General features: G+C 39.1%; 1 protein-coding gene across 6 annotated transcripts in view; it reads left to right on the top strand.

The window, feature by feature from the left end:
* The window catches only part of Not1 (CCR4-NOT transcription complex subunit 1), a 710,948-nt gene that overhangs the window by 520,971 nt on the left and 163,886 nt on the right, over window positions 1-26,091 (top strand). For all 6 annotated transcript variants that reach the window (XM_090381951.1, XM_090381950.1, XM_090381952.1 and 3 more), the window contains 2 exons: window positions 1,400-1,657; window positions 17,156-17,254. In XM_090381951.1, coding sequence (XP_090238077.1) covers window positions 1,400-1,657; window positions 17,156-17,254 — 357 coding nt within the window. The remainder of the gene's footprint in view (window positions 1-1,399; window positions 1,658-17,155; window positions 17,255-26,091) is intronic.

The raw sequence follows: 26,091 nt of genomic DNA, 5'->3' as shown, positions 1-26,091 counted from the left end.
AGAAGTTAAACTAACTGGTCTGTGATTACTCGTATCACCTTTCGATCCCCCTTTGTGAATTGGGGATACATTTGCACATCTCCAGTCCGTGGGAACCTACCCTTAGTCCAAGGATGCTCTCATAATTATGGCTAAGGGTTTGCTTAGTTGCTTTGCCGCCTCCTTTAATATAACTGGATAGATCCCATCCACCCCAGGTGCTTTTCTTACGTTTAACTTCAACAGTTTCTCTTCCACTTTGCTCTCAGTTATTACAAAATCATTAAGTATCCTGCTACAATTTGATAACCTTCTGCCATTTTCAAACCTGAATAATTCCTCATGTGTGAATGTAGATGCAAAATACTCATTCAGTTTGTTTGCTATCTGAGCAGGATCATCAATAGTCGAACCATCAATGTCAAGTGGACCAATCAGATTCATCCCCTTCCTTTTAGAGTTTATATAAGTAAAGAAATCCTTGCTGTTTTTCTTAGCATCTTTTGCCAAGGATTTCTCGTAATCTGCCTTTGCCTGCCGAACCTCCTTTGTGACCTGATTACAGATTAACTTATATCTGCCATAGGCTTCTGAGTCGCTTGATAATTTATATGCATCCCATGCATTTTTCTTCTCTGTCACGAGTCTCATTAGTTCATTTGACAACCATTTAGGCCTAAACCTTGAACAATATTTCTTAATAGGTATGAAACTTTTAGTAGCATCCACGATTAATTCCTTGAATGCTTCCCACTTAGAATTTACTGTTGGTAACATCGTCAGTTGATCCCACTGTACAGAATTTAAAAACTGTCGGAGCACATTTAAACTTCAGCACATTTAAAAAATGCCTGTAACCAGCAGATGGTTGGTTAGGCCTTTAACCAGCAGATGGTTGGTTAGTGGAACAGACTTCCATCCTTTGTTGTGGAAGTTGATAGCCTAAATAAATTTAAGGCTAGGCTGGACAGATATTTGGAACGAACGGATGGGTGAAATGGGAGAGTTTTCTTTTTTTTTTTTTTTTTCTTTTCTTTTTTTTTGCTGATGCTGCATAAGCTTGCTTTCTTGCATCACGTGTCTCTACTAATAATGTTTTAATGAAAGGAAAAGCCGTTTTTGCAAGGTCTGTAAAGAAGAAGTTAACTTAAAGTTTTGTAGTGTGTTTTTCTTTGTTCTGTTTTTTTTTTTTTTCACTTGATTTTAAAAAATATATATATAAATAAACTTGTATGATCAGATGCTTATGTTAGGAACTGTTATTCAATGTAAGATAGTGTATAGTTGTTTTAAAAAGTAAAAGCAGAATCTCCTTTAATATAATCTGAACTAATGGGACAATTACTTCATTTTGTATATTATCTAATAATAATGTTCAGTATTTTAATTTTATTGAAATATGTAAACTTTTATGTTGCAGGCTGTGGAAGGACTTTTAGAAGGTTTCACACAGATAACAAATGATCCTGAAATTGCAATTCGTTTTAGAGATGGACATATACTTGTCTTGAAGGCACTTGCTGATCATAGAGTGTATGGTCATCAGTGGACAAGCAAACAAGTAACTCGTTGCTTAATCGAATGTAGAGATGAATTCCGTTACAATTTGGAGGCAGTGGATTGCCTTATTCGCAATCATCTTGTTCATTTGCAAACTTATGATCTCCATTTAGCACAGGTCAGTATGTTAGCCACCATATATACAATATATATATGTATATATGCTGAATATGAAAATCCGTTTCTTCGTCTGCTTTTATAACTGCTGCCCTTTTTATCTTGCAATTTTATATATGTGTCATTGAGTTTTCATTGGTTGCTTATTATGATTGGAAATTACATCTGATGTGCTGTAAGCATAGCTGTCAACTCTGGATTTACAATGGAGGCTTTTATGTATATTTAACTCTACTATTTTTACTTACTTACTTATTATTTATATATATATATATATATATATATATATATATATATATATATATAAAACCTCTTCTCAATGTCACCATCCTAACAGTTTTTTTTCCATCCTTTCCACAAGAGAACAGCAAAAATTTTGAGATTTTGCACTTAATTTCATTCTTCATCTCTAGTTAATGAATTAATCAATGGCTGCTTGCTTCATAAAATATGTGGAACACCTTTTTTATATATCACAGAGTATGCAGTATCAGAGACATTTGATAAGTTATCTACTTGATTATAAAAGTTATAATCAAGTTATCTACTTTGATTATGTGATAATCAAAGTAGATAACTGGACCTGCCTCAAATACGATATGGATATCAAGTTATCCATATCTTATTTGTGGCAGGTCCAGTTGAATTCAACGAAGTACATAAATTCAGAAGAAATTTAAACCATTTTTCTGATCCAAAACAATGAAATTGGAGCTTCAGGCTATTGTCAGACGTTTGAAAAGGGGAGGGAGAGATATGACAAAAGTTATTTTTGAATGCACAAAAATGTATATAGTGATGCTGTCCCCTTCTGAATATCATATAATATTTTAATCTAAGATAATCCATAGAAGATAACCCCCAATCAGGATGACCAATGAAAGTGACTACTCCAAAAATGTGCTAAAAAAATTGAAGACCTGGTTGTGCAGGGTAGACTGATTAAAGTGTGATTTCTAGAGAATGTAATATTTCTGATTGGTCAGTACTGGTCATCCTGCAGTACATGGCTAAAATTTGTGGGGGAAACTAATGATGCGTATCGACCAGGTTTTCTGTCAAGAATTGTAACTGGATTAAACTGAAATGTGAAATCACCACTGAGATCTGGAAACAAGACACGAATTCTTGCAATGGAAACACCACAAATCACCACTGCCCAAAAAAATTCAGGACTCAATCCTCTTGGCCACCAATCATGGCCACCACCATGTTTTGGGATATGGAATGAATTATTTTGATGGACTATATGCCATGTAAGAAAACAGTCACTGAGGTGCCTATGCTGCTGTTCTCAAAAATTTAAGAAGGTCAATAAAAGAACAGATGGAGTGGAAATTGATATGAGGCACCTTGCTTTTTCATGTCCTGTCTGTAGACACGAATTATTAGTTAATGGCACAGAAAGCCCAGCAGATTTTGTGCCATTAAAGCCTAAATAACATCGAACGACAGCCCTTTTATGAAAAGGAGAGAGTTCCTCATGGATTGGTTCTGAGTGTTAAGTGTTGCACTTTGCTATCAAAATCAGTTTTGTTACTGAGTAACTTATTCCAGTTGTGATCAAATGCCCTCTTCATTGATTACTTTGGCATATTTTTGCAGTCATGCCGCATGAGGGTTATCAAAAGACAATTACAGCATGCCACTGACTGTTAAAATCCTTGGCCTGGCTACTAGTTTTCGATTCTTCTCAGAAGACTGTTTGCATGTGCTTCTATTGTGAGTGAGACCTTCACCCTGAACCAGAACTAAAATTTGGACAAAATATCATTTCAGTGTACCTGAGACAAAGTTCACAGGGTTTGTATTTAATAAAAAGTTGGAATTACTTTGACACATTTGTCAACTATAAGCAATGTGCATGAGTAGTCTGAACATCCTACATGCCCTTTTGTTGTGCAACTGGGATGCAGATAATTGTAGCTAACTTCAACTCTGTGGTGTACTTATATTCTGAACTAAATTAGGGATCCCAGGTGTATGATCACATAGAAACAACATACTGTGATACCTAGAGTCTATACATCAGTAGTAATAGAGCCATCATTGTTGCTTTGACTGAAGCATTGTCATTGCAGTATACTTTTAACTAAAATCCTTTCCACGTGCACTTTGAGCCATGTTGGGAAGTCTTTAAAACACTCATCAAGTCGGCCAGCTGTTCATTTAGTATTCATGTCCAAGAGCTACTCAGATTTTAACATCATAGTAGACACTGTGACCCACTCATCAAAGAAACATGGTTGCTTTAATGAGTGGAAAACTGGAAAATCCCAACTACCATTAAAATTCTCCCTTAAAAGCTAGGGAAAGACCAACACCATATCCTCTATCTTGTAGTGGCTGTATGCTGTCTGTCAAAGCAGTTTAACATTGACAAATGTAAAGTACTACATATGGGAAACAGCAACCCCAGAGTAACATATCAACTCTGTGGTACTACACTGACATTGGTAAAGAATGAAATGGACCTGGGGGTGGTTGTGCAGGCAGATATGAAGTTCTCTGAGCAGTGCAGACTGGCTGCAAGAGTAGCTCATGGTGTATTGCCAATGATATATAGGAATTTTTCTAGCAGGGATAAGGAGGTGATTATTCCCTTGTATAAGGCAATGGTCAGGCCACACCTTGAGTACTGTATACAGGTCTGGAGGCCTCATTTCAAGAAGGATGTACAGCTGCTGGAACAAGTACAGAGAAGGGCAACAAGGTTAGTGAATGGAACAAAGGGGTGCTCTTACAAAGAAAGGCTTAAGTTTTGCAAATTACAGTGTCTGGAAACTAGGCACCAGCGAGGTGATCTGATAGAGGTGTATAATGCCTTGAATGGTTTGAGCATGCTCAATGCTGATGGGATTCTTCCTCTTGCTCAGAATATTCACCTGAACAGACTTCCATCCCTTGTCGTGGAAGTTGATAGCCTAAATAAGTTTAAGGCTCAGCTGGACAGGTATTTCGAACAAACAGAGGGGTGAAGTGGAAGTGGTGTTTTTTTTTTTTTTTTTGGCTGATGCTGCATAAGCTTGCTTTCTTGCATCAAATGCCTCTACTAATGCTAAAGCCAAATTCTTTGACTTCTTGCCTTTATTCACTGGTAGCTTGAAATCAGAATTATCTGCATTCTGCTGCTGTTTTCCCAGGTAGCACACTATCTGAGGAGATTCCTCAGGAATGCAGAATATACACAGCAGAACTCTATACTGTAGAGTTATCTTTGGATTACATTAAAAGTAATAATTATAAGCAGACCAGTGTAGCTGAGTATACAAGTGTGAGGTTGCAGAAGTGCAAGCATTTGAGCGACAGTGGTTCGAGCCTGCTTGACTTGTAAATATGGTATTGTTCTATTCTTGTATTCTCTATGTGCCTTGTTATCCTCTCCCCTTAGGAGTATAAACAGAAAATTTATTATTTATTTATTTATGTACAGGCTGTATCAGTGTTGAGATATAATTCTCATTCAGTCTTGTTAAGCACAAGTTATATTCTCTTTATGAATCCACATTTGGCTTATGCTTCTGGTGAATCCAAAACCACATCGGATTAGGGCATGAACTGACAGATGCTGCAGTCAGATTAGCACAGCCCCAGAATAATTATAGTTTGCTAGTCATCTATTTTGATATCATATGCTTGGATTTCAGGAAAATCCAAGGAAAAAAAAGCTTTTGACACTCAACTGAAATTCATTAATGACATAAAGTTCCTACAAATTGGAGCAGAATGGTATTAAGGGGAAGTTGCTACAATGGATAAAAGGATGGTTGAGTGGGAGAAGACAGAGGGTGGTAATCAATGAGTACTGCTCTTCGTGGACTAATGATATTAGTGGAGTCCCACAGGGTTCGGTGTTGGATCCACTGTTGTTTTGTGTATTTATCAATGATATTGATGAAGGTATATCAGGCTTACTATCAAAGTTTGCAGACGATACAAAGGTTGGCAGGGTTGTTAATGACAGTAATGGCAGTGTGCTACTCCAACAGGATCTAGAAAATTTGGGCAGATGGGCTCAGAAGTGGCAACTGAAGTTTAACCTTGACAAATGCAAAGTACTGCATATGGGTAGAAGTAACCCCAGAGAAACGTACCAACTGTGTGATACTGCACTTAAGGTGCTAGGAAATGAAAAAGACCTGGGAGTAATTGCGCAGTCAGTTATAAAGTTTTCTGAGCAATGCAGACAGGCTGCCAGGGCAGGCCATGGGGTTTTGTAAATGATATATAGGAATTTTGCTAGCAGGGAAAAGGAGGTGATTGTCCCTCTGTATAAGGCAATGGTCATGCCACGCCTTGAGTACTGTGTACAGGTCTAGAGGCCTCATTTTAGGAAGGATGTAGATTTGCTTGAGCGTGTACAGAAAAGGGCAACAAGATTGGTGAGGGGAATGAAGGGATCCTCTTACCAAGAGAGGCTTAAGTTCTGCAAATTGCAGTGGGTGGAGACTAGGCACATGCAAGGTGATCTGATTGAAGTGTATAAGGCCTTGAATGGGTTGACCACTCTGAATTCTGATGGGATTCTTCCACTTGTTCAGATTACAAACCTAAGGGGGCATTAATTCAAATTAGGGAAAGACAGATGTAGAATAGATGTGCGAAAATTTGCCTTTAGCCAGCTGGGTGGTTAATTGCTAGAATAAACTTCCATCTGTCGTTGTTCAAATTTGATAAGTTAAATAAATTTAAGGAGGAACTGGACAAACATTAAGAGGGAATGGTTGTGTGAAATTTTTTTTTTTTTTTTGGCTGATGCTGAATAAGCTCATACACTTGCTTTCTTGCATCACATGCCATTACTACTACTACTACACAGACTGACAAGCAAGTAATACATAATATATTGCACTCTCAGTGGCAACAATCAGGCCGTGGTTGGGTCACACACACGAGTTATATCACATAATGCATGAAATCAAACTGTAACAGCATAGTCTGCACAGGAGTCATTGAGTGAAAGTTTTGCTTTTTTGCTTATGCATAGTCATCTTGTACATTTTTTCCCTACTTAAGGATTGATGATTCTCTCCCACCCCATGTGCAAGAACTGCAGCAGCATTTAATGATCCATCATATATTATTCACTGGTGTACTTAAGGACCAACACTATTTCTAAAGGTTACAACCACAAAATCTGTACTTAAGGTACTCTTTACTGATGAGAGTAGATTCAGTCTCAGCAGTGATTCTGGACGTCAGCTAATCTGGCAAGAGGTTAGCACACGGTATCGCCCTGCAAACATCACTGAAAGGGATCAATATGGCGGTGAAGGTGTTCTTGTCTGGGGAGGCATTATCTTGGATGGACGTACACAACTTCGGATACTGAATGGTGGTACTGTAACCAGTGCACACTACTATACTGAGGTAATCCTTCCCTGTGTGCGTCTGTTCCGAGATGCCATTGGCCCCCAGTTCGTGTTTATGGATGATAACACCACACTGCAGCTGTTGATATGCTTTTGGAAAGTGAGGACATTGTTCATATAGATTGGCCTGCTGTTCCACCAATCTAAATCCCATTGAACACAAATGGGACGTTCTGGGGAGAAGCCTAGCAGCACGTTCACACCCACCAGAAAATGTTCGCCAGCTGAAACTGGCGCTGACAGAGGAATGGACGATGTTGCCGAAAGAACTTATCAACAACATTGTTCTAAGTACGAACAGGCGGTGCAGAGCCTGCATCGACATTAGGGGTGGCTATATCTCCTACTGAGGACCACCTCTTCCCTTTGTTCCATCTGTATCATAGGAGTCAGTGCTATGTTGCCATTTTTGAATAAAGTCCCTCTTTATTGTTTTGTTTCTGTTGTTGTGTTTCCTTCATCATTTCTGTACTTCACGAGGTTCGTTTGGTATGCTTTGCTTTTCCCATATTCAGGCCACTCCTATGAGAAGCTACAGGGGAAAACCTGACTGGTCCTTAAATTTTGCACACCGGTGTAGAATGTTCACATTTTAATGAAGCATACTGTTCAGTAAAATCAGACTGAGCTTTATGTTCTCGGATTTTGTTGGGTATGTAAAATCCTTATATTTGTTTAGATTTATTTAAAATACTCATCAAATAGGTGCAATGTGTATTTAATATACATATTAAATGTATTTTAAATACATATTATGACAAACTTTTATCCTTGTATGTTTCATAAACATTTTTGACATAATGGCTTATTTCCATAGGTAACTGCAATCTTGTTTCTCCCTCTCTTTATGTATACAGGGTGATTCACTACCAGTGCGACAAACTTGCAGGAGCTGTAGGGGCCACAAAGACGAATCGGAATCACATAGCATTGCAGTGTCCGAAATGCCTTCGTCATGCGGCGGGAGGTCACGTGAACAGCGATCCCGCTGGAAGTCAGCATTTGCGAACCGGTTCCCGAGGCAGTAGGATGGACGAGTATTCAAACATTGAACTAGCCGACGTGCACCTCGCGTATGGAGCTGCGGACTGCAACGGGTGCGCCGCTCTGCGCTTGTACCAGGAACGATTCCCACACCGGCGTGCTCCCCATCATACAGTTTTCGCATGTGTGCACAGAAGGTTATGTGAGACTGGTTGTTTCACGAGAGGTACCATGAATCGAGAGCGAACGACGAGGATGCCAGACAATGAGGAGAATGACCTACGTCTTGCAGAAGGCAATCCGAGTACGAGTACTCGAGCGATAGGCCAACGATTGGGTATTTCCCAATCCACTGTATGGAGGATACTGTCAACAAACCAAATGAGTTCATACCATCTGCAACGCGTCCAATCATTGGAGCCTGCGGATTATCCACTCCGGAGGACTTTTGCTACTTGGTTTCTTCAACAGTGCGGCAGACAGTGCATTTGCTGCGTCCGTGTTGTTCACGGATGAGGCAAGTTTCACAAGAGAGGGAACCTTCAATCAACATAACGCCCATTTGTGAGCTTTGGAGAACCCCCATGATACGCGAACACGTGCAACTCAACGCAGTTTCTCTGTCAATGTTTAGGCCGGCATTGTTGGAGACCGTACCTTCTGCCCCCTCATCTGGATGGTAGGACGATAGTAGGGCAACGCGACCTCCTGTTCAACGTCCTCTACCGCATGACGAAGGCATTTCGAACCCTGCAATGCTATGTGATTCCAATTCGACTTTGTGCCCCCTACACCTGCAAGTTTGTCGCACTGGTAGCGAATCACCCTGTATGTATATATATAGATAGATAGTAGATAGATATTTTTAACAACAGCTATTTACATTCTATGTACAAAAGCAAAAGGAAAAAAGTAAAGAAACTTTTTAGAGAGAAATATAAACGTTTCAACATTTCAATTTCACGGAATTAAGAACACAGTTTCTTGGCATTGGGTCAGTCTCGTATTTCACACATTGAGGGTGACGGACTCTTCAGTGATGGCGAAGAGGTGACCGCTACTGTTCCATTCGCTGTTAAGATGATCCACAGTTTCTGGTCTTTTGCAGTGGAATTCGAGTAGAATCTGCTTTGCAACTTCCTCTGTAGACTCCACTTGAGATTTTGCTCTGACATGTCAACAGGAGGCACGTTGTCACTGCTTCTCATGTGCTTCAAGTAGAAGTTGTAAATGTCGGCCTTGGCGGCAACGAATAAGAAGTTGCAAGTGGTGTGTGCTGTCTGCTCAGAGTGGAACAGGTACCAGTAGTCCTCCGGAGTGTGGGCATGGTTGCAGGCAAGCTTTGCTGCATCCAAAGCATATTTGACGAGTTCCTTGTTCACAAGGCATGCCAGGTATGTGTGTTCCAGGGTACCTGGAGTGGCGCAGAAGAGGCAGTAGTTTGAGGTGCATAACCCAAAGATTTGTAGCTTGACTGGGGTGGGGAGGGTGTTGTGCCACAGTCTCCACTGGATGTCTGCATCCGACTTGGAACATTTTGTCCTGTACGGAAGGTTCCACTGAAAGTTGGATGGTGGCTTGTGGTGAGTGGAGAGGGGTACAGGGACAACCTGGCAGGTGGATGACGGGAAGATCGTGGCTGTATGGCGAGACATGATTAATTGATAGGCTTTTTTGGAGGGGACAGAGGTACAGTGTTTTCTGGTGTTGTGATGATGAAGGTTGGTGCTGGTGAGGATCTGGTGACATTTCCAATCCCTTTTAGCTGTGGTGATGTCTGGAAGAGCTTGTGCAATCGCTGATTTTAGACGTCTTTGTTTCTGCTTTGCATTTATGGTTTTAATTGGCAGGTCTTCGGAATTTTTCCATTCTAAGTGAGGGGTCAGGAGGTCGGCTATGGTCCTATTTCTTGCCCAGTTCCACGTAGGAAGAACGAAGTGGTCATCAGTTGTGGGATCTGTTATTCATTTATTGTAGAAGAGTGGTTCTGAGAGGATTGCGGGAAGTGATGTTCCCTCAAGAGTGTGGTGAAGGTTAAGCTTCTTCCAGCAGTGCATCTTTGTAGAAGAAAGACAGTTTTAGGGGTGTTGGCGCCATGTCCATTCTTAAGATTGTTGACAGTGAGAGCCCTCTTGTGGCCGTTGCTAGTAGTTTAACAGTGGTGGCAGAATATGAGTTTTTCATTTGCAATGTCTTTAAAAGAAAGGTGATCCTGAATGCTGTGATTTTGTCTTCAAGAGAGACTAGCCCCTGACCCCCCCCCCCCCCCCCGAGTCAGTGGCTGGCAGAGTTTAGAGAATGACATCCAATTGGTTTTGTTCCAAAGGAAGCTTCAGATAGATGCTTGGATTTGGTGGAGGAAGTCACTAGGGTGGGTGAGAACCTTGAGGGTGTACCAGAGAACACTTACCTCCAGCTGGTTGACCACAAGAACTCTCCCTCTCAATGAAGATGTAGCGCACACTCGTCTCCATTTCCCGAGCACCCTGTTGAAACGGCTCAGCAATTCGGGCCAGTTCTTCTGGGAGAAAAGGAGGGTATTGCCTAGATTCACACAAATATTTCTGTCCCTCGCTAGACCATGTGCATTGGATGGGGGAGTCAGTTCTGCTTTTCCAGTTTCCAGCCCAGAGACCGCTGGTCCTACAGTAGTTCAATTTGGCACCTGATGCTTGGGCATAGAGATCGTGAGCTTTTGGATGTTTTCAAACTCACTATTGTGGCGAATTACAATTGTGATGTCATCAGCGTATGCTGAGTAGGTTATTTTAAGGTGAGGCTCTGGTAGCAGTGTTCATCAGGATTGTAGATTGGTGGCAATTTTATTGAGGAAGGGTTCAATGGCAATTGTGAACAGTTGCCCAGAAAGTGGGCAGCCCTGTTTTATCCCTCTGGAGTAAGGAAGGTTGTGGGTAAGCTGGTTATTGACTTTCAAGCAGAATTTGGTATCCTTGTGTAGCAGTTGGATATTTCGGATGATGTAGAGTCCATATCCAAATGCTTTCAGCGTTTCAAGCAGGTAGCAGTGTTCAACTCTGTCGAACGCCTTGTCCTGGTCAAGGCTAATTAGTGCTAGAAATTCCTGTTGGTTGTTTGCAATGGAGAGAAGGTCACGGATCAGATGAAAATTGTTGTATATTGATCTTCCTCATACTGAGTATCTCTGTTGGTGACCGATGATATCAGGAAGGGTGGATTTTAGTCTATTGGCGATGGCCTTTGAAAATATTTTGCAATCTGTGTTCATTAAGAATATTGGGCGCCAGTTTTGGAGGTTTGTGCGATCTCCTTTCTTGGGTATCAGTCGTGCAACAGAAGTAGTGACAGAATCTGGTAGATTGTGGGATTGTGCTTCTTCAAGCATTTGTAAGAGAAGCACTCTGAGTTGATTCCAGAAGGTTTGGAAGAATTCTGAAGTTAGTCCGTTCAGACCTGGAGATTTGTTTTTGGGAAGTGCTTTGCATGCTGCTGTAAGTTCTTTTAGGGTGATTGGTTTCTCTAAGCTGTGTTGGACTGTTGGGTGGATTTTTTTGAGTCCTGAAAGGATTTCTTCTGTTAACTTTGTAGAGGCTTCTTGAGAACTGTATATTTCTTGATAAAATCTGGTTACTTCAGAGAAGATTTGCTCCGGATTTTCAGTAATGTTTCCGTCTTGGAGTTGAAAGGCAGTGATGGTGTTTGCTTTATGTCGTCTGCGTTCTAATGAGAAGTATTTGGTTGGAGCGTCCAAAAGAGTTATATGGTCATGTCTTGATCTCAGTAGGGCGCCTTTGGCTATGTGTTCCAAGTGAGTTTGAATGGCCTGTAGTGTTGACTGATGGGCCAGACTATCAGGTGGTAGTTGCTTTGGTCTTTGCTCAAGTTGGTAGAGGTCAATGTGCTTTTGTTGGCTCTTTTGATGGCTGTAGATTTGTGAAAATGATCTCAGTTGACTTTTAAATCTAGGCCACCATGTGTTCATAGGTTCCAGTCTGTCTTTGGATTGGGCAAGGTTGGATATCAGGTCTTGTAGTTTAAAGATATATTTTCTGTCTTGAAGAAGGCTATTGTTGAATGTCCAATAAGCACCTCCACTTTTGAAGTAATTGGGTGAGAAGGAGAGTTGTAGTTTGACAAAGGAGTGGTCTGAGGTATAAGATGGGATATGTGTGATGCTTCTGACCAGGGGGATAGTGTGTTTTGGGATGAAGTATCTGTCCAATCGGGCTTAGTAAGGGAGTCTTCCTGATGCTGTATTTGCTGATCTCCAGGTGTAGGGCTTTTCTTCTGGGTGCTGAATGCATCTAAACGCATCTAAATGTATCGACCAGTTCATTGTTGTTTACCAAAGCCTGCAGGTTGTTGATTAACATTGTACAATGCTCAGTGCATTGCGATCTGTCCATTTCTGGGTCAAGAGTGCAGTTGAAATCGCCAGCAAGAATTATGTGTTCCTGATCTATTGCAGAGATATGGCTGTGTATGAAGCTGGTTATTTGAATAGCATCTTAGTCCTGCTGTGGCATATAGATATGCAGGGTTTCCTTTTGGGGTGTATCCAGGGTGGCATAAATTGCGTTGCCAGCAATCTCGGCTATCACATTGAGTTTACAGGCAGACTTACGATGAATGCTGATACTCACTCCTGCTCCATGATGTTGTTGGGTTGGAGAATGATGGAATACATATGGCCAGTCTGCCCATTTCAAAGATGGCCTTGTGTCTGCTTTAATATTTGTTTCTTGCAGGAGGAGTAGGTCGGCATGATGTCGTTCGACCTGGTCAAGGGCCAGTTTATTGCGCAATGCAGAGGAGCATCCTCTTGCATTAAGTGACAACATGCTAAAAATCCTCATTATCTACAAGAATAATGGTAAAGGTTTTGCAAATTTTGAGAGCTGTTAGCATCCTGATTGATGGTATTGTTGTTCCAGCCCATTAATCAAGTAGTACAGATGCTTAGATCTGTTCACATCTGCCCTGTCCTTTTTCCCTTTTAGTTTAGAATGCAGATCTTTAAGTTGTGAGATGAGCTCTGGTATGTTAGTGGTGTCACCTAACTTCAGAGCTGTCACCAGCTTTTGTGGAGACCCCCGGACTTCCCTTAGAAAGGAGCATAGTTTTTCCACAGTTAAAGGGCCTTTACTGAAGGGAAAGTTGCTTTCCCCATCCTCATCCTCTGAAGCATCTGAATAATGGAAATCACGGTTGTTCTCTTCTTCCTCCTCCTCCAGAGATTCAAGTTCTTCATTTGAATAGTGGGTAGTTTCTACCTGCTTATTTATTTCCATACTTGATGGCATGATGGGCTTATTTGGGATCTGACCATTTGTCTTCTGTGGCATTCTGTACTTCTTTTCGTCGATCCTGTTGTTTTTGTTAGCGGTTTGCTCTTTTCCTGCCGCCGTGTGCGTTGTCTTCTTTTTGTGACTTTGGACATGGTCTGCCTTGGGGGTTGATTCAGAGAAAGACCTCTTGTTTCTGTTGGTGGGCCTCTGAAGAGAGTGTGTCCTGGTCTTCTGTGGTTGTTAAATTTTCTTTTTCTGACAAGTTTGGTGTGCGAAGCATCTCACACTGTATGATAGTTTCTTCAGTCTTCCCATTTTCTCCAACAGTCAGCTCTCTCTGTGCATCTGGCCTGGCTCTGGTTAGTGACGCCTGAATTTCGTTATTACTTTCAGAAGGGCTGGAGATATGCGGGCAATTTTTCCTGATGTGGCCCTCTTCGTGGCAGAAGAAACATTGTGAGGAAATGGAGGTATAGGTGTAAATCATTCCGTTTAAATCAGTGTTGATGAGTTTAGGGATGTTGTTTGCTGCATTGTTGGCAAAGTGCATAAGTGCTTGCCTTCGAAAGCTTTTTATATGCGAAAATTCCAGTTTCGTAGTTGCTGCAGATAGTGTGCGTATTTTTCCGGTTACGGATCCGTATTTGGATAAAATTCCTCTGAGGAATTTCAGGTGGGACGTTTGGTATTGTAACTTTCGTTGGTGCTTAGGCAATTGGTGCCGCTTCCAGGTGATGAAGACCGATGTCTATTCCATTTTGCAGTATAGTTTGCGCCCGTGAGGGGTGGCTGAAATACATCTGCACAGTTCCCGCCACACAGGAGGCATGGGTAATATTTTTTAGTGGTACTTTCTCAGCGATCGCTGTAAGGTAGTGCTCTAAAGGGGTGTTTTCCTTGGTGGCAAAGATCACTATTCCATTTTCCCGGGAAGTAATAGTGGTTGTTTCATTTGTAGGAGCATTTTTCGACCGCACGTATGTACTATTGTTGGTTGCGAGAGAGGGGTTTTCGCTAGCGTCAAGCCTAATCCATTAGATACGGCATTAGCATAAGAATTATCAGTTACTGACCTTTTGGACCTTAAGTTATTCACCTGTTGTCGCAGGGTGTGGCTTCCAGCTTGGTCGCTGCTGGCAATAGCTGTGGTTGTTTGACCTTCGCTGGCCATAGCTGGAGGCAATTGATGGAGTGGGTGGGGCGTGGAATAAGCCAGACAGACAGATAGATGTATTCTTTTCACAGTTGAATAAGTTGAAGGACACGTGCAGAATCTCATTGAATGTGGAGAGAGAGGACGACCATCCATTACACTTCTTTATATGCATATGTACATAAGTTAACATTTTTATATAATTATGGGCTGTAAAGAATTAAAAATTCTTTAGAATTGCTATACCACTCGTATAGTACATGGTCGATGCAGTTGGAGGAAATTGTTGGTGGCCACAACAGCTCCTCAGGGAACTATGTGACCGGAAGATGGAGGAATAAAAAGAAAACGTGTTACTTTAACTATCATTAAAAAGCTCAAAGTGATAAAACAACTTCAAATGGTGTTCCTTGAAAAAAGGAAAAAAAAAAAAAAAATTTCTGAAGGCGCCTCCATAGCCAGGTGGGAAGGAGCAGCAGTGCGTAGCACACTCTTCTTGATTAGACCGGGGTTCGAGCCCGTCACCACCAAATACGGAGGATGCGGAAAGGTCAGGGAGTGACCACCGCATATTCCAGAGCAATATGGCCTTAGTTGCTAATGCTCCTAAAAACCAAATAACAAATAACAAACTTGAAAAAAATTTCTGAAGAATTTGGTATTAGTCAACAGGCTATGTCAGATATTAAAAAACAAAAAGAATCTATAAAGACGTTTGCTTTAAAATTTGATGTGGGGGGTGATAAAAGCAGTGTATCAAATAAACAGACATTAAAAAAGCCCAAAGAAGTGTTGTGGGAAGAAGTACAGAGTAGTAAGGTTACTCTGTGGTGTTGGCACACAGAGTAATCTTACTACTCTGTGCATTGGCATGTGACACAAACACCACCTGATAAATGTACAAAAAGACGATACATTTATCCATCGATAGATGGATAAATGTATCGTCTTTTTATAGTTTTTAAATAATGACTCTAAGGGATATTTTTATATTTATTTTCATCAGCACTACCTATCATTAAATTTTCCATTTGTTTGTGTTCTAATTTTTTTTTTGTCTTTTAAGACTCTTTTGCTTCACTGATCCGGATTATCGCTTAATCTGGATGACCTCTCCCCCAATTAATCAGGATTAGCGAGGGTTTACTATATATATATATATATGATTGTTTTGGCACACTACAGACTCTTCTGTTGTTATAACCAACCTAACAGTCTTGATGAAGACGTTGTAACATAAACCCTGTCTAAAATTACATTTATAGTCAAACATTACATTACTTTTGCTCATAAAATCATATATGAACGTCAGTGCCGAATTTCAGGAAAAATATATCAGTTCACCAGTACCAATAATTCAACGATTTCAAGATTAGTAACTTGTTTTTGCAAAACAGGTAGCATTCGTGGAGGGTGAACTTGGTACCCTTCATTGTTAAGTGAAGAAAAGCTTGAAGGTGTTAATGTTTATTATCATATTTTTATAATTACCTATTATTATAGATGTTATAATAACCATAATCTGTGTTAAAAGAATTAATAAATTTTACTTACTGATATTTGGGTTGTGTGAATTTGAATTGCCCTGTAGTTCCATCAAGACTCATCCTTGATGGAACTACAGTGCAATTCAGCATCACACCCTGCCTTAACTGGTGAGCTGGCTTATCAGTTAAGGGTACTTTGGTTTAAGGGGAAAACAGCAACTAGTTTGTTTCCCTTGGATTTCCAGACATTCCAAAATAATATCAGGCAATGAACATGTGTGATTAGCATATTTTGCTTCCAAAAATCCATCAAAAGCATTTTGATCATTACACAAAATGTCCTGTGACGATTTCATTTCCATTATTAGAAAAGCAGATAAAACCCAATGGATACAGGTCAGGTAATGCCAAAAAAAGAAACAAACTAGATGAAATTAACAAATAACCAAATATATTGGAATTCAAGTTTTTGTTGTCTAATTACACATTCTAATGAAGGATAATCCCTACACAGTTGTCTCAATGCTATCCTTAACTTGCAATAAAGCAATCACAGAAAGAATCAAGTTTGTCTCAATTTTATGGGTACATCATACTATAAAATTTTATAGGTAAATTTTACCCATACAGTTTGTTTCCCTTGGATTTTCAGACATTCTGAAATAATACCAGGAAATGAACATGCTTGAATAGCATGTTTTGCTTCTAAAAATCCATTAGATGCATTTTGATCATTATACAAAATGTTGTGTGTGTGCATTCTAGGTATTCCAGACATATAACATTGTTTTTATCACACTATATGACACAGTTTTCCAATCACATATATGGTCACAAGATCAGCTAACTCCTCATCTCATTTTAGGAGAGAAATCAGTCATTGAATTAGCTGCATGTAATCCATCCTTAGCAGCAGCATAGCTGGTGATATTAAAGTTTTAACCGGTGTAATATAGCCAGAATAGCTTTTGCACCATAAAATTCCATACATAACAGATAGCTCTATTACTGTATTGAGAAACATCTGGAATAATAAATCATTCCATTTCTCGTGGGTATGTTCATTCTTCAAATGCCTTAAATTACTTGCTTTTAAAGTGGAGTTTTACATTTGAATTATTTTTATATTAGCACCTTTTATCCTTTGCACTTGATAATATATATTTATTTATTTATTTATTTATTTATTTGGGTTTTGTTTTTGTTTTTTGTTTTTTTTTTCACCTGCTTGCTCAGTCCATGGAAAGTGGGATGAATTACATTGCTGTTAATTTTGCAATTCAGCTTGTGAGGTTGTATCTCATTGAGGATAGACACAGTGGCTATGTCACTGAGGTAAGCATATGCCATTGATTTTTTGCACTCTAATAAATATTATATTCTATTATGTTATAATTTTACTGCCTATTGAGCAATATAAATATGATAATTAGGGAGACCCATAATTTGTGGGTAAATAAAATGTCATGTAAAAGAAATAATAAAAGTTAAGCACAGCCAGTTTTGTTGTTAACACCTAAATCTCTTAAAAAAATACTCATTGAACATCTCAGTAATAGAGGAAGTTGCATGGGGAGTGACAAACAAACATCAGAGTTTTATTTTTTATTTTATTATGCATTGGAAGTACTACACTGATATTTCTTAATGGCCGATTACCATAGTGAGGGATACCCATAGTTAGGCCTACCCTTCTAGCTTCAAACAGCCCAGCTTAAAGATTAAAACAAGTAGACCCCCTCCCATTCTTGTGGAGGTGGGATTTCTTCAACCAGTGTTTTGTTAAATTAATGGTGAATACAGGTGAACATATTAACATTGCAAAGGATTTGAAATTTTGAGGAAATGCAAAATTTAAACTGTTCACTATTGTTGAGATTCAGCTGTTGCCATTCATACAGTAGTTGAACTACATTATGCCCATAAAATGGGTTTTGTTAACTTATTTTAATATTTCCATGAACTGGCTAATGCCTTGTGTGTGTGTGCACAACCACACATAACATAACTTACAAATCAACTCCTGAACACACTAGTACAGACAGTTGAGATTCAGCTGTTGCCATTCATACAGTAGTTGAACTACATTATGCCCATAAAATGGGTTTTGTTAACTTATTTTAATATTTCCATGAACTGGCTAATGCCTTGTGTGTGTATGCACAACCACACATAACATAACTTACAAATCAACTCCTGAACACACTAGTACAGACAGTATGTCCCAGGTGCTGATGTGCTGTTAAAATAACAACAGTAACATCATATATGCCACAATGTAACTCTTTTCACTGCATTTTATAATATACCCATAATGTGTTTCAAAAACGACCTTCCTCAAAAAAAAAAAACAGATAAATAAAAACTGTCTTCTCCCACTCAACCATCCTTTTATCCATTGTAGCAACTTGCCCTTAATGCCATACTGCTCCAATTTGTACTTCCATGTGCAACAGTATCAAAAGCTTTCCTGAAATCCAAGTATATGATGTCAAAATTATTTTTTGCATCCAGTTCCTTTGTGATCACATTTGTAATATCCAGTCAGATTGGTCTGACAAGACTTCCCCTTTGCAAACCCATGCGGTGTCTGAACTATAACTGCAGTCTTGTCTAGATGATCCTGCAATGTTTCTTTCACCAGTGACTCCATTATTTTCCCCAGAACAGAAATAAAACTGACAGGTCTGTAATTACTTGCATCACCCTTTGATCTCCCCCTTTGTGAATTGGGGATACATTTGCACATCTCCAGTCAGTGGGGACCTCTCCTGAATCCAAGGATGCTCTCATAATTATGGCAAAAGCTTTATTATTCTCACAAAGAATATTTCCACCCTTGCAAAACTTTTGTTTGGTCAGATAGGGATTCACCCTCTCATGATGGCATTATCCATAGTAAAACACAGAAAATGATTTATCATAACATCTTCCCTAAGGCCCTGAGATAGCCTTCAGTACCACCTATCATCAGCCTTGGAATGAATCCAGATAAATTTCACTGACAGGATTTTTAGATAGTGGATTCTTAAAAATACAGATCGAAACTTAGTGAAGTCATGGCTACTTCACATCAGATCACTTTTTGGATGCTGCTGAGTGGAACTTCCTTTATTGCTAAAAAATTATTTTTGTTAACTTTTGTTTAAAATTAGTAGTGTGGTTATTGTTTGTGTTTATCTGATTAAGTTTGTGAATTTGTTTTTTACTTGGCCTTTGAAGTTGCTTAAGAAACCAAATCAACTTCTGGCACCTTTAATTCAGTCTTGATATAGGAAATATATATTTCCTATATTAACCAATTTTCTGCTGCCTATATTTGAAAGAATGCATTCCATATGGCTGTTTGAAGAGAAGCTCATTTAATATCTATCTAAAAATAATTTTTGAAAAGTAAGTCTAAAATGCGTAGCCAAAAGTGAACACTTACTGTAAATTAGAAGTCTGAAGGTTTTATCATTCCATGTGAATAAACTAACCTCAACACAAGCATAGTATAAATAAAACTGTACAAGTATACTGTTTTGCCCCAGGCTGTGCAGTTGATGGTAAACAAAAGCTAAGTGTTGCTGAAAATAGCAGACTTGGATGCTATTTGTTGATATATGCATCAAGCAGCAGTGAACTTGTTAAAGCTAAAAGTAAGCAAATTAACTATAGTACAGTATAAAATTACAGTGTAAAAGTTAGTACTTTCCCTTAAGTAATCTAATAGCTTGGATAAAAGAAAAATTAAGATAAGATGGCATACATACATAGGGATGAAAAAGGAAGTACCAGCATAGTAACTTTTTACTTGGGTAAACTGGGTGTAACACCCCCACCTTTTAATAGGGCTCTGGAGTAAAAGTTGGTTAGGTTTGAAGTACAGTAGACTTTCAGAATAACAGCACCTTTGGGAATTGAAGGTGCTGTTTTCAATTTTTCCGTTATCTAGAAAGTTTTATTGATATATTTAATGCAGAAATAATGAGGCTAAATAAGAAATAGAATAATTAAGAAGGCAATTTTATTAACTGGGCATAAAAAAACAATGTTTTTTATAATAAAAATTTTTTCTCCTGCAGTGTCTAGTTATGTGTCTTATCTTAAATTTATTTAACCATCCATCTGTAAAAACAATTGTTGTATCAATGCCCATTTTTTCTTTAAAATCTTTTGCTTTGGCAATATCATTGACCAATAATTATATGACCATACCTTCCCATCGTTTTAATAAAACCACTCGTGCAGCACTTTGTCTAAGTTTTCTAATTTTGGCTTGTGTAAACTTTTTCTATTAGCTATCTTATTGTTAGGCTCTGAACATGCAGTAAATTCTAAAAGTTTGTGTTTTGAATGTTTAATGTCATACAATGTTGACGATCCAATATTATATTATGCCATTAATACACTCCTCTTTATGTCCCGTTCTATTTTCTTTATTAAATCAAGTTTGTCACTAAGCTTTAATGTTATTCTTCTTTTCTTCTCTGTATCAGGTTTATTAACTTTAGGAGCCATAATTAGGGTTTTTAATATAAAATAAATGTAAAACAGTGGTATAATCTGTGATATCAGTACAGAATTCACTTTCAAAATGGCGAATGTAAACAAATACATTAATCAAGTGATTTGCTGTTTTCTTTTTTCACCACTGCAAGACATCTGCAGTGATTGTAACAATCTGATTTGAATGTGCCATTAGCTCAAATGTTCTGTTATTTGGAGTGCCGTTATTTTGACAGTTTATTGTAAAATCGCCAAATTTTTTTTTTTTTTTTTTTAAATAATAATGACAAGATAATTTTAAGCCAGCAGTGCTGGCACCACCATTTATAGTGGCAGAGCAGCTGGCAGGCACCCATTTTCTTTTTAATTTTTGGAAAATGTTTTGGGTTTTTTTGTGAATTATGCTTGAACAGTGCCAATACTTCATCTTTTCTTAATGGATTGCAATTGTATGTAACAGTTAAAAACCTTACATTTAAAAAGTTAAGTATTGCAGTCCTTGTGTTTAACACCTTTTATTTTCAAAAAAAATTAATTATATATATTTCTGCTTATTATGAATATAAATATTAAAAATTAAAAAACTAAATTTGGTATGCTGCACAGCATATGAAATTTGAAATTATGTTTGCCACAGAGTAATGATCATTTTGAGAGAATACAGGGTTTTGTGTTATGGACTTTATGCTCTGAAAACATTAATAAATCTTTCAAAAACAACTAGGGTGGTAGACGTTTATACATCTATTATCTAATGGGAGAGGAATAACAAGTAATCTGATACTTTAAACAAATGTAGCATTGCCAGTGTCCAGCATTCCATTCTTCAAGCGAAATCCAAATAATTGCAAAAACAGTGATGAGGCACCTGAAAGATTCTCACAATTTTACAGTTTGCTTTTTTATGGTCTTTATTATTGGTAGTTTAGGTCTACAAAAAAATTTAGCCGGTGTGCAGCTTCTGCAGCATTATCATATTTTGCATGCCACTTTACAATTTCGTTCCTCTCCTTCAAGGCACATACTACTTTTTCTATTCAAATTATTCTGGAACAATAAAACAAAAAGATTATAAACTGTTTTTCAAATAATTTATACATATTTACATTATCAATTATTCAGAATAGTAGTACCAAATGGTGACAATCCCAGAGAGCTTGCCATGGCAGGGACAGTACCCAGGAGTCATACAGGACACCCCTTTTTGTTTTTGAAGATGATCTGCCCAAGACAATTGAAGACACAGTCTCCAGCAGCAGCTGGAGACTAGGCACCTGCGAGGTGATCTGATTGAGGTTATAAGGCCTTGAATGGGTTGAGCACACTGAATTCTGATGGGATTCTTCCACTTGCTCATATTACAAACCTAAAGGGGCAAAAATTCAAATTGAGGAAAGACAGTTGTAGAATAGATGTGTGGAAATTTGCCTTTAGTCACTGGGTTTAATTGCTGGAACAAACTTCCATCTGTTGTTGTTGTGGAAGTTGATAGCTTAAATAAATTCAAGAAGGAACTGGACAAAAATTTAGATGAAATGGTTGTGTGAAGGTTTTTTTTTTTTTGGCTGATGCTACATAAGTTCATAATGCTTGCTTTCTTGCATCACATGCCTCTATCACTATTACATCAGCAATGGCAACCACATCAGGAATTGAGGGAGGTAGTGTGGATGATGTAGAGAAGTTGCCAATCTCCCATGTTAAGTTCCTTGCCAAATCTTACTCCTTAACTCCTCCAACAAAGTCATGTGGCGCCTCCGTAGCCAGGTGGGCAGGAGCAACAGTGCGTAGCACACGCTTCTTGATTAGACCGGGTTTCGAGCCCGTGACCACCAAATACGGAGGATGCGGAAAGGTCAGGGAATGACCACCGCATATCCCCGGAGCAATATGGCCTTAGTTGCTAATGCTCCTAAAAACCAAATAACAAACAAACAAACAAAGTCATGCACTGATCTTGTTGGAGGAGCAGGACAGTGACTTCATGTGTGAGTGCTATAAACAATATTTGTGTAAAAAAAAAAAAAAAAGTAAACTGCTTCAGCCTGCATTCACTTTTTGATAATGGGGTCCCATAACTTTTAGACATTTCTAAGATACATATGTACCTTATAAGCCTAATGACTGATGAGTACAACGAATAACTGTACAGAGAAAAAAAGTAGGCCAGATAATCAGATTGTCTTATAATGGGGGATTTTAACTTCCCAGATATTGACTGGATCTTGTAGATTGGTCACTCGCACGACTTGTGGATTTATTGGATGATTGTTTTCTACAGCAGCATGTTCAAGAGGCAAGCAGAGGGAGTAATACACTTGATGTGATTATCAGCAGTGATTATTCGTGCCTTAAGAATCTGCAGATAAAGGAACCACTAGGTGGCCGTGATCACATTGTACTAATGTCGGATTTACTCAAAAGATGTAACTGCCATCGAGGGCTAAAGGGAAGGGTTTTCGTAAAGATGCCTATAGTGGTCTGAGAACAGTTTTTAAATTCTATACAGTGGGACCAACTGATGATGTTACCAATAGCATATTCTAAATAGGAAGCATTCAAGGAATTAATCTTGGAAACTACTAGGCTTTTCATACAACTAAGAAAAATCAAGGTCTAGGCCTAAATGGATGTCAGATGAACTGATAGATTCGTGACAGAGAAGAAAAGTGCATGGGATGCATATAAATTATCAGGAGACACAGAAGCCTATGGTAGATATAAACTAGTCTGTACTCAAGTCACAAAGGAGGTCAGGCAAGCGAAGGCATATTACAAGAATTCTTTGCTATGTAAACTCTAGAAGGAAGGGGATGAATCAGATTGGTCCACTTGATATTGATGGTTCAACTGTTGATGATCCTTCTCAGGTATTTGACAAACTGAATGAGTATTTTGCATCTACATGCACATACGAGAAGTTATTATTTGAGGAGAATGCCGGACGTTTATCAAACTGTAACAGGGAGCTAAAGTATATTGTAATAACTGAAAGCAAAGTAGAGGAGGAGAAATTGTTGAAATTAAACATAAGAATGACACCTGGGGTGGATGGAACTAATCAGTTATATTAAAGGAGGCAGCAAAGGGAGTAAACAAACCCTTGGCCATGATTATGAGAGTATCCTTGGACTAAGGGCAGGTCCCCACAGACTGGAGATGTGCAAATGTAACCCCAGTTCACAAGGGTGGGGGGCAAAGGGTGACACGAGTAATTACAGATCTGTTCTGGGGAAAATAATGGAGTCACTGGTTAAAGATGCATTGCAGGATCATCTAAACAAGACTGCATTAATAATTCAGACACAGCATGGGTTAAAGGAAAGTCTTGTCTGACGAATTTGATTGGATACTTCACTGGTGTGCAAAACTTAAGGTTCAACACTAATTCTAAAGGTTACAACCACAAAATCTTTACTTAAGGTACTCTTTACTGATGAGAGTAGATTCTGTCTCAGCAGTGATTCTGGACATCAGCTAATCTGGCAAGCGGTTGGCACATGGTATCACCCCGCAAACATCACTGAAAGGGATCGATATGGCAGTCGAGGTGTTCTCGCCTGGGGAGGCGTTGACTTGGATGGACGTACACAACTCCAGATACTGGAAGGCAGTACTGTAACCAGTGCTTGCTACCGTACTGAGGTAATCCTTTCCCATGTGCATCTGTTCCGAGGTGCCATTGGCCTTGAGTTCGTGTTTATGGATGATAACGCCACACCCCATCACACTGCAGCTGGTGATATGCTTTTGGAAAGTGAGGCCATTGTTCGTATGGATTGGCCTGCCCGTTCTTGCAATCTAAATCCCATCAAACACACATGGGATGCTCTGGGGAGATGCCTAGCGGTACATCCACACCCACCAGAAAGTGTTCACTAGCTGAAGATGGCGCTGACAGAGGAATGGATGATGTTACTGCAAGAACTTGTCAACAACATTGTTCTAAGCATGGACAGGCGGTGCAAAGCCTGCATCGACTTTAGGGGTGGCCATATCTCCTACTGAGGACCACCTCTTCCCTTTGTTCCATCTTTGGCACTGATGCATCTGTATCAAGTCATATCATGGCAGCCAGTGCTATGTTGCCATTTTTTAATAAAGTCCCTCTGTACTGTTTTGTTTCCGTTGTTGTGTCTGTGTTGTTTCCTTCATCATTTTTGTACCTCACGAGGTTTCTTTGGTATGCTTTTCCCATATCCAGGCCACTTCTATGAGAAACTACAGGTGAAAACCTGACTGGTCCTTAAGTTTTGCACACTAGTGTATGATGTGGTCACAAAGGAACTGAATGTAAAAAATAATTTTGATATCATATACTTGGATTTGAGGAAAGCTTTTGACACTGTTGTGCATGGAAGACAATTTACAAATTGGAGCAGTGTGGTATTAAGAGTAAGTTGCTACAATGGATAAAAGTCTAGTTGAGTGGGAGAAGACAGAGAGTTGTTATCAATGAATGCTGCTCTTCCTGGACTAATGTTATTTGTGAAGTCCCTCAGGGTTCAGTGTTTGGTCCATTGTTTTTTTCTTTATTTCTTAATGATATTGATGAAGGTATTTCTGGCGTAATATCCATGTTTGCTGACAATAGAGAGGTTTGCAGGGTTGTTAATGACAGTATGCTACTGCAACCATATCTAGAAAAGTTGAGCTGTTGGGCAGAAAGGTGGTAACTGAAGTTTAACATTGACAAATGCAAAGTACTGCATGTGGGTAGCAATGACCCCCAGAGTAACATACCAACTCTGTCTGTTGTACTACACTCAGGGAAGTGGAGAATGAAAAGACCTGGGGGTAATTGTGCAGTCAGATATGAAGTTTTCTGAGCAGTGCAGACAGACTGCCAGAGCAGCTCATGGGGTCTTCTCAATGATATACAGGAATAAAGGAGATGATTATTCCCTTGTAGAAGGCAATGGTCAGGCCATACCTTGAGTACTGCATACGTACAGTTCTGGAGACCTTGTTTTAGGAAGGATGTAGAGCTCCTAGAACAAGTACAGAGGAGGGCAGTGAGATTGGTGAGTTGAACAAAGGTTTCTCTTACCAAGAAATGCTTAATTCCTGCAAATCGCAGCATCTGGAGACTAGGCACCTGAGAGGTGATCTGATCGAGGTGTATGAGGCCTTGAATGGTTTGAGCAAGCTTGGTGCTGATGGGATTCTTCGTCTTGCTCAGATTATGCACCTGAAGTGGCATAAATTCTAATTGAGGAAAGACAGTTGTAGAACAGATGTGTGAAAATTTGCCTTCAGCAACTGGCTAAAGGCAAGTTTCCACATCAAAACAAGCTTTCATCTGTCGTGGGAGTTGACAGCTTAAATAAATTCAAGGCAGAACTAGACAAACTTTTGTTTATTTCTTAATTGTAAATAAAATATGGTGGTGATATATTTTTACTTTAAATTTTGCACCAAAATTATGTTTTGCAAGGAGGAATAGTATCCAAGCAAATGTAGACTTGTCAGGAAACCCTTCTCCCCTCCCATATTAAGCTGGGGGTTATTTACTTTTAACTTTCTGTTTATATATATTTTGACACTGAGATGTTTCTGTGCCCGAAGAAAGGAGTTGTCTATTGCTATCCTGAAATCTTTGCCTAATTTCACCTTTATTTAGCAAAGCTGCTAGACATTTACCTTACCTTCTCCTATGGGAAGTTTCCTGGACAAATTTG

The sequence above is a fragment of the Mastigoproctus giganteus genome, chromosome 9 (assembly GCF_048544385.1).
Source record: "Mastigoproctus giganteus isolate SK-2022 chromosome 9, ASM4854438v1, whole genome shotgun sequence".
Classification (NCBI taxonomy): domain Eukaryota; kingdom Metazoa; phylum Arthropoda; class Arachnida; order Uropygi; family Thelyphonidae; genus Mastigoproctus; species Mastigoproctus giganteus.
Note: the sequence above shows the minus strand (reverse complement) of the source record. Positions and strands in the feature narration are given on the sequence as shown.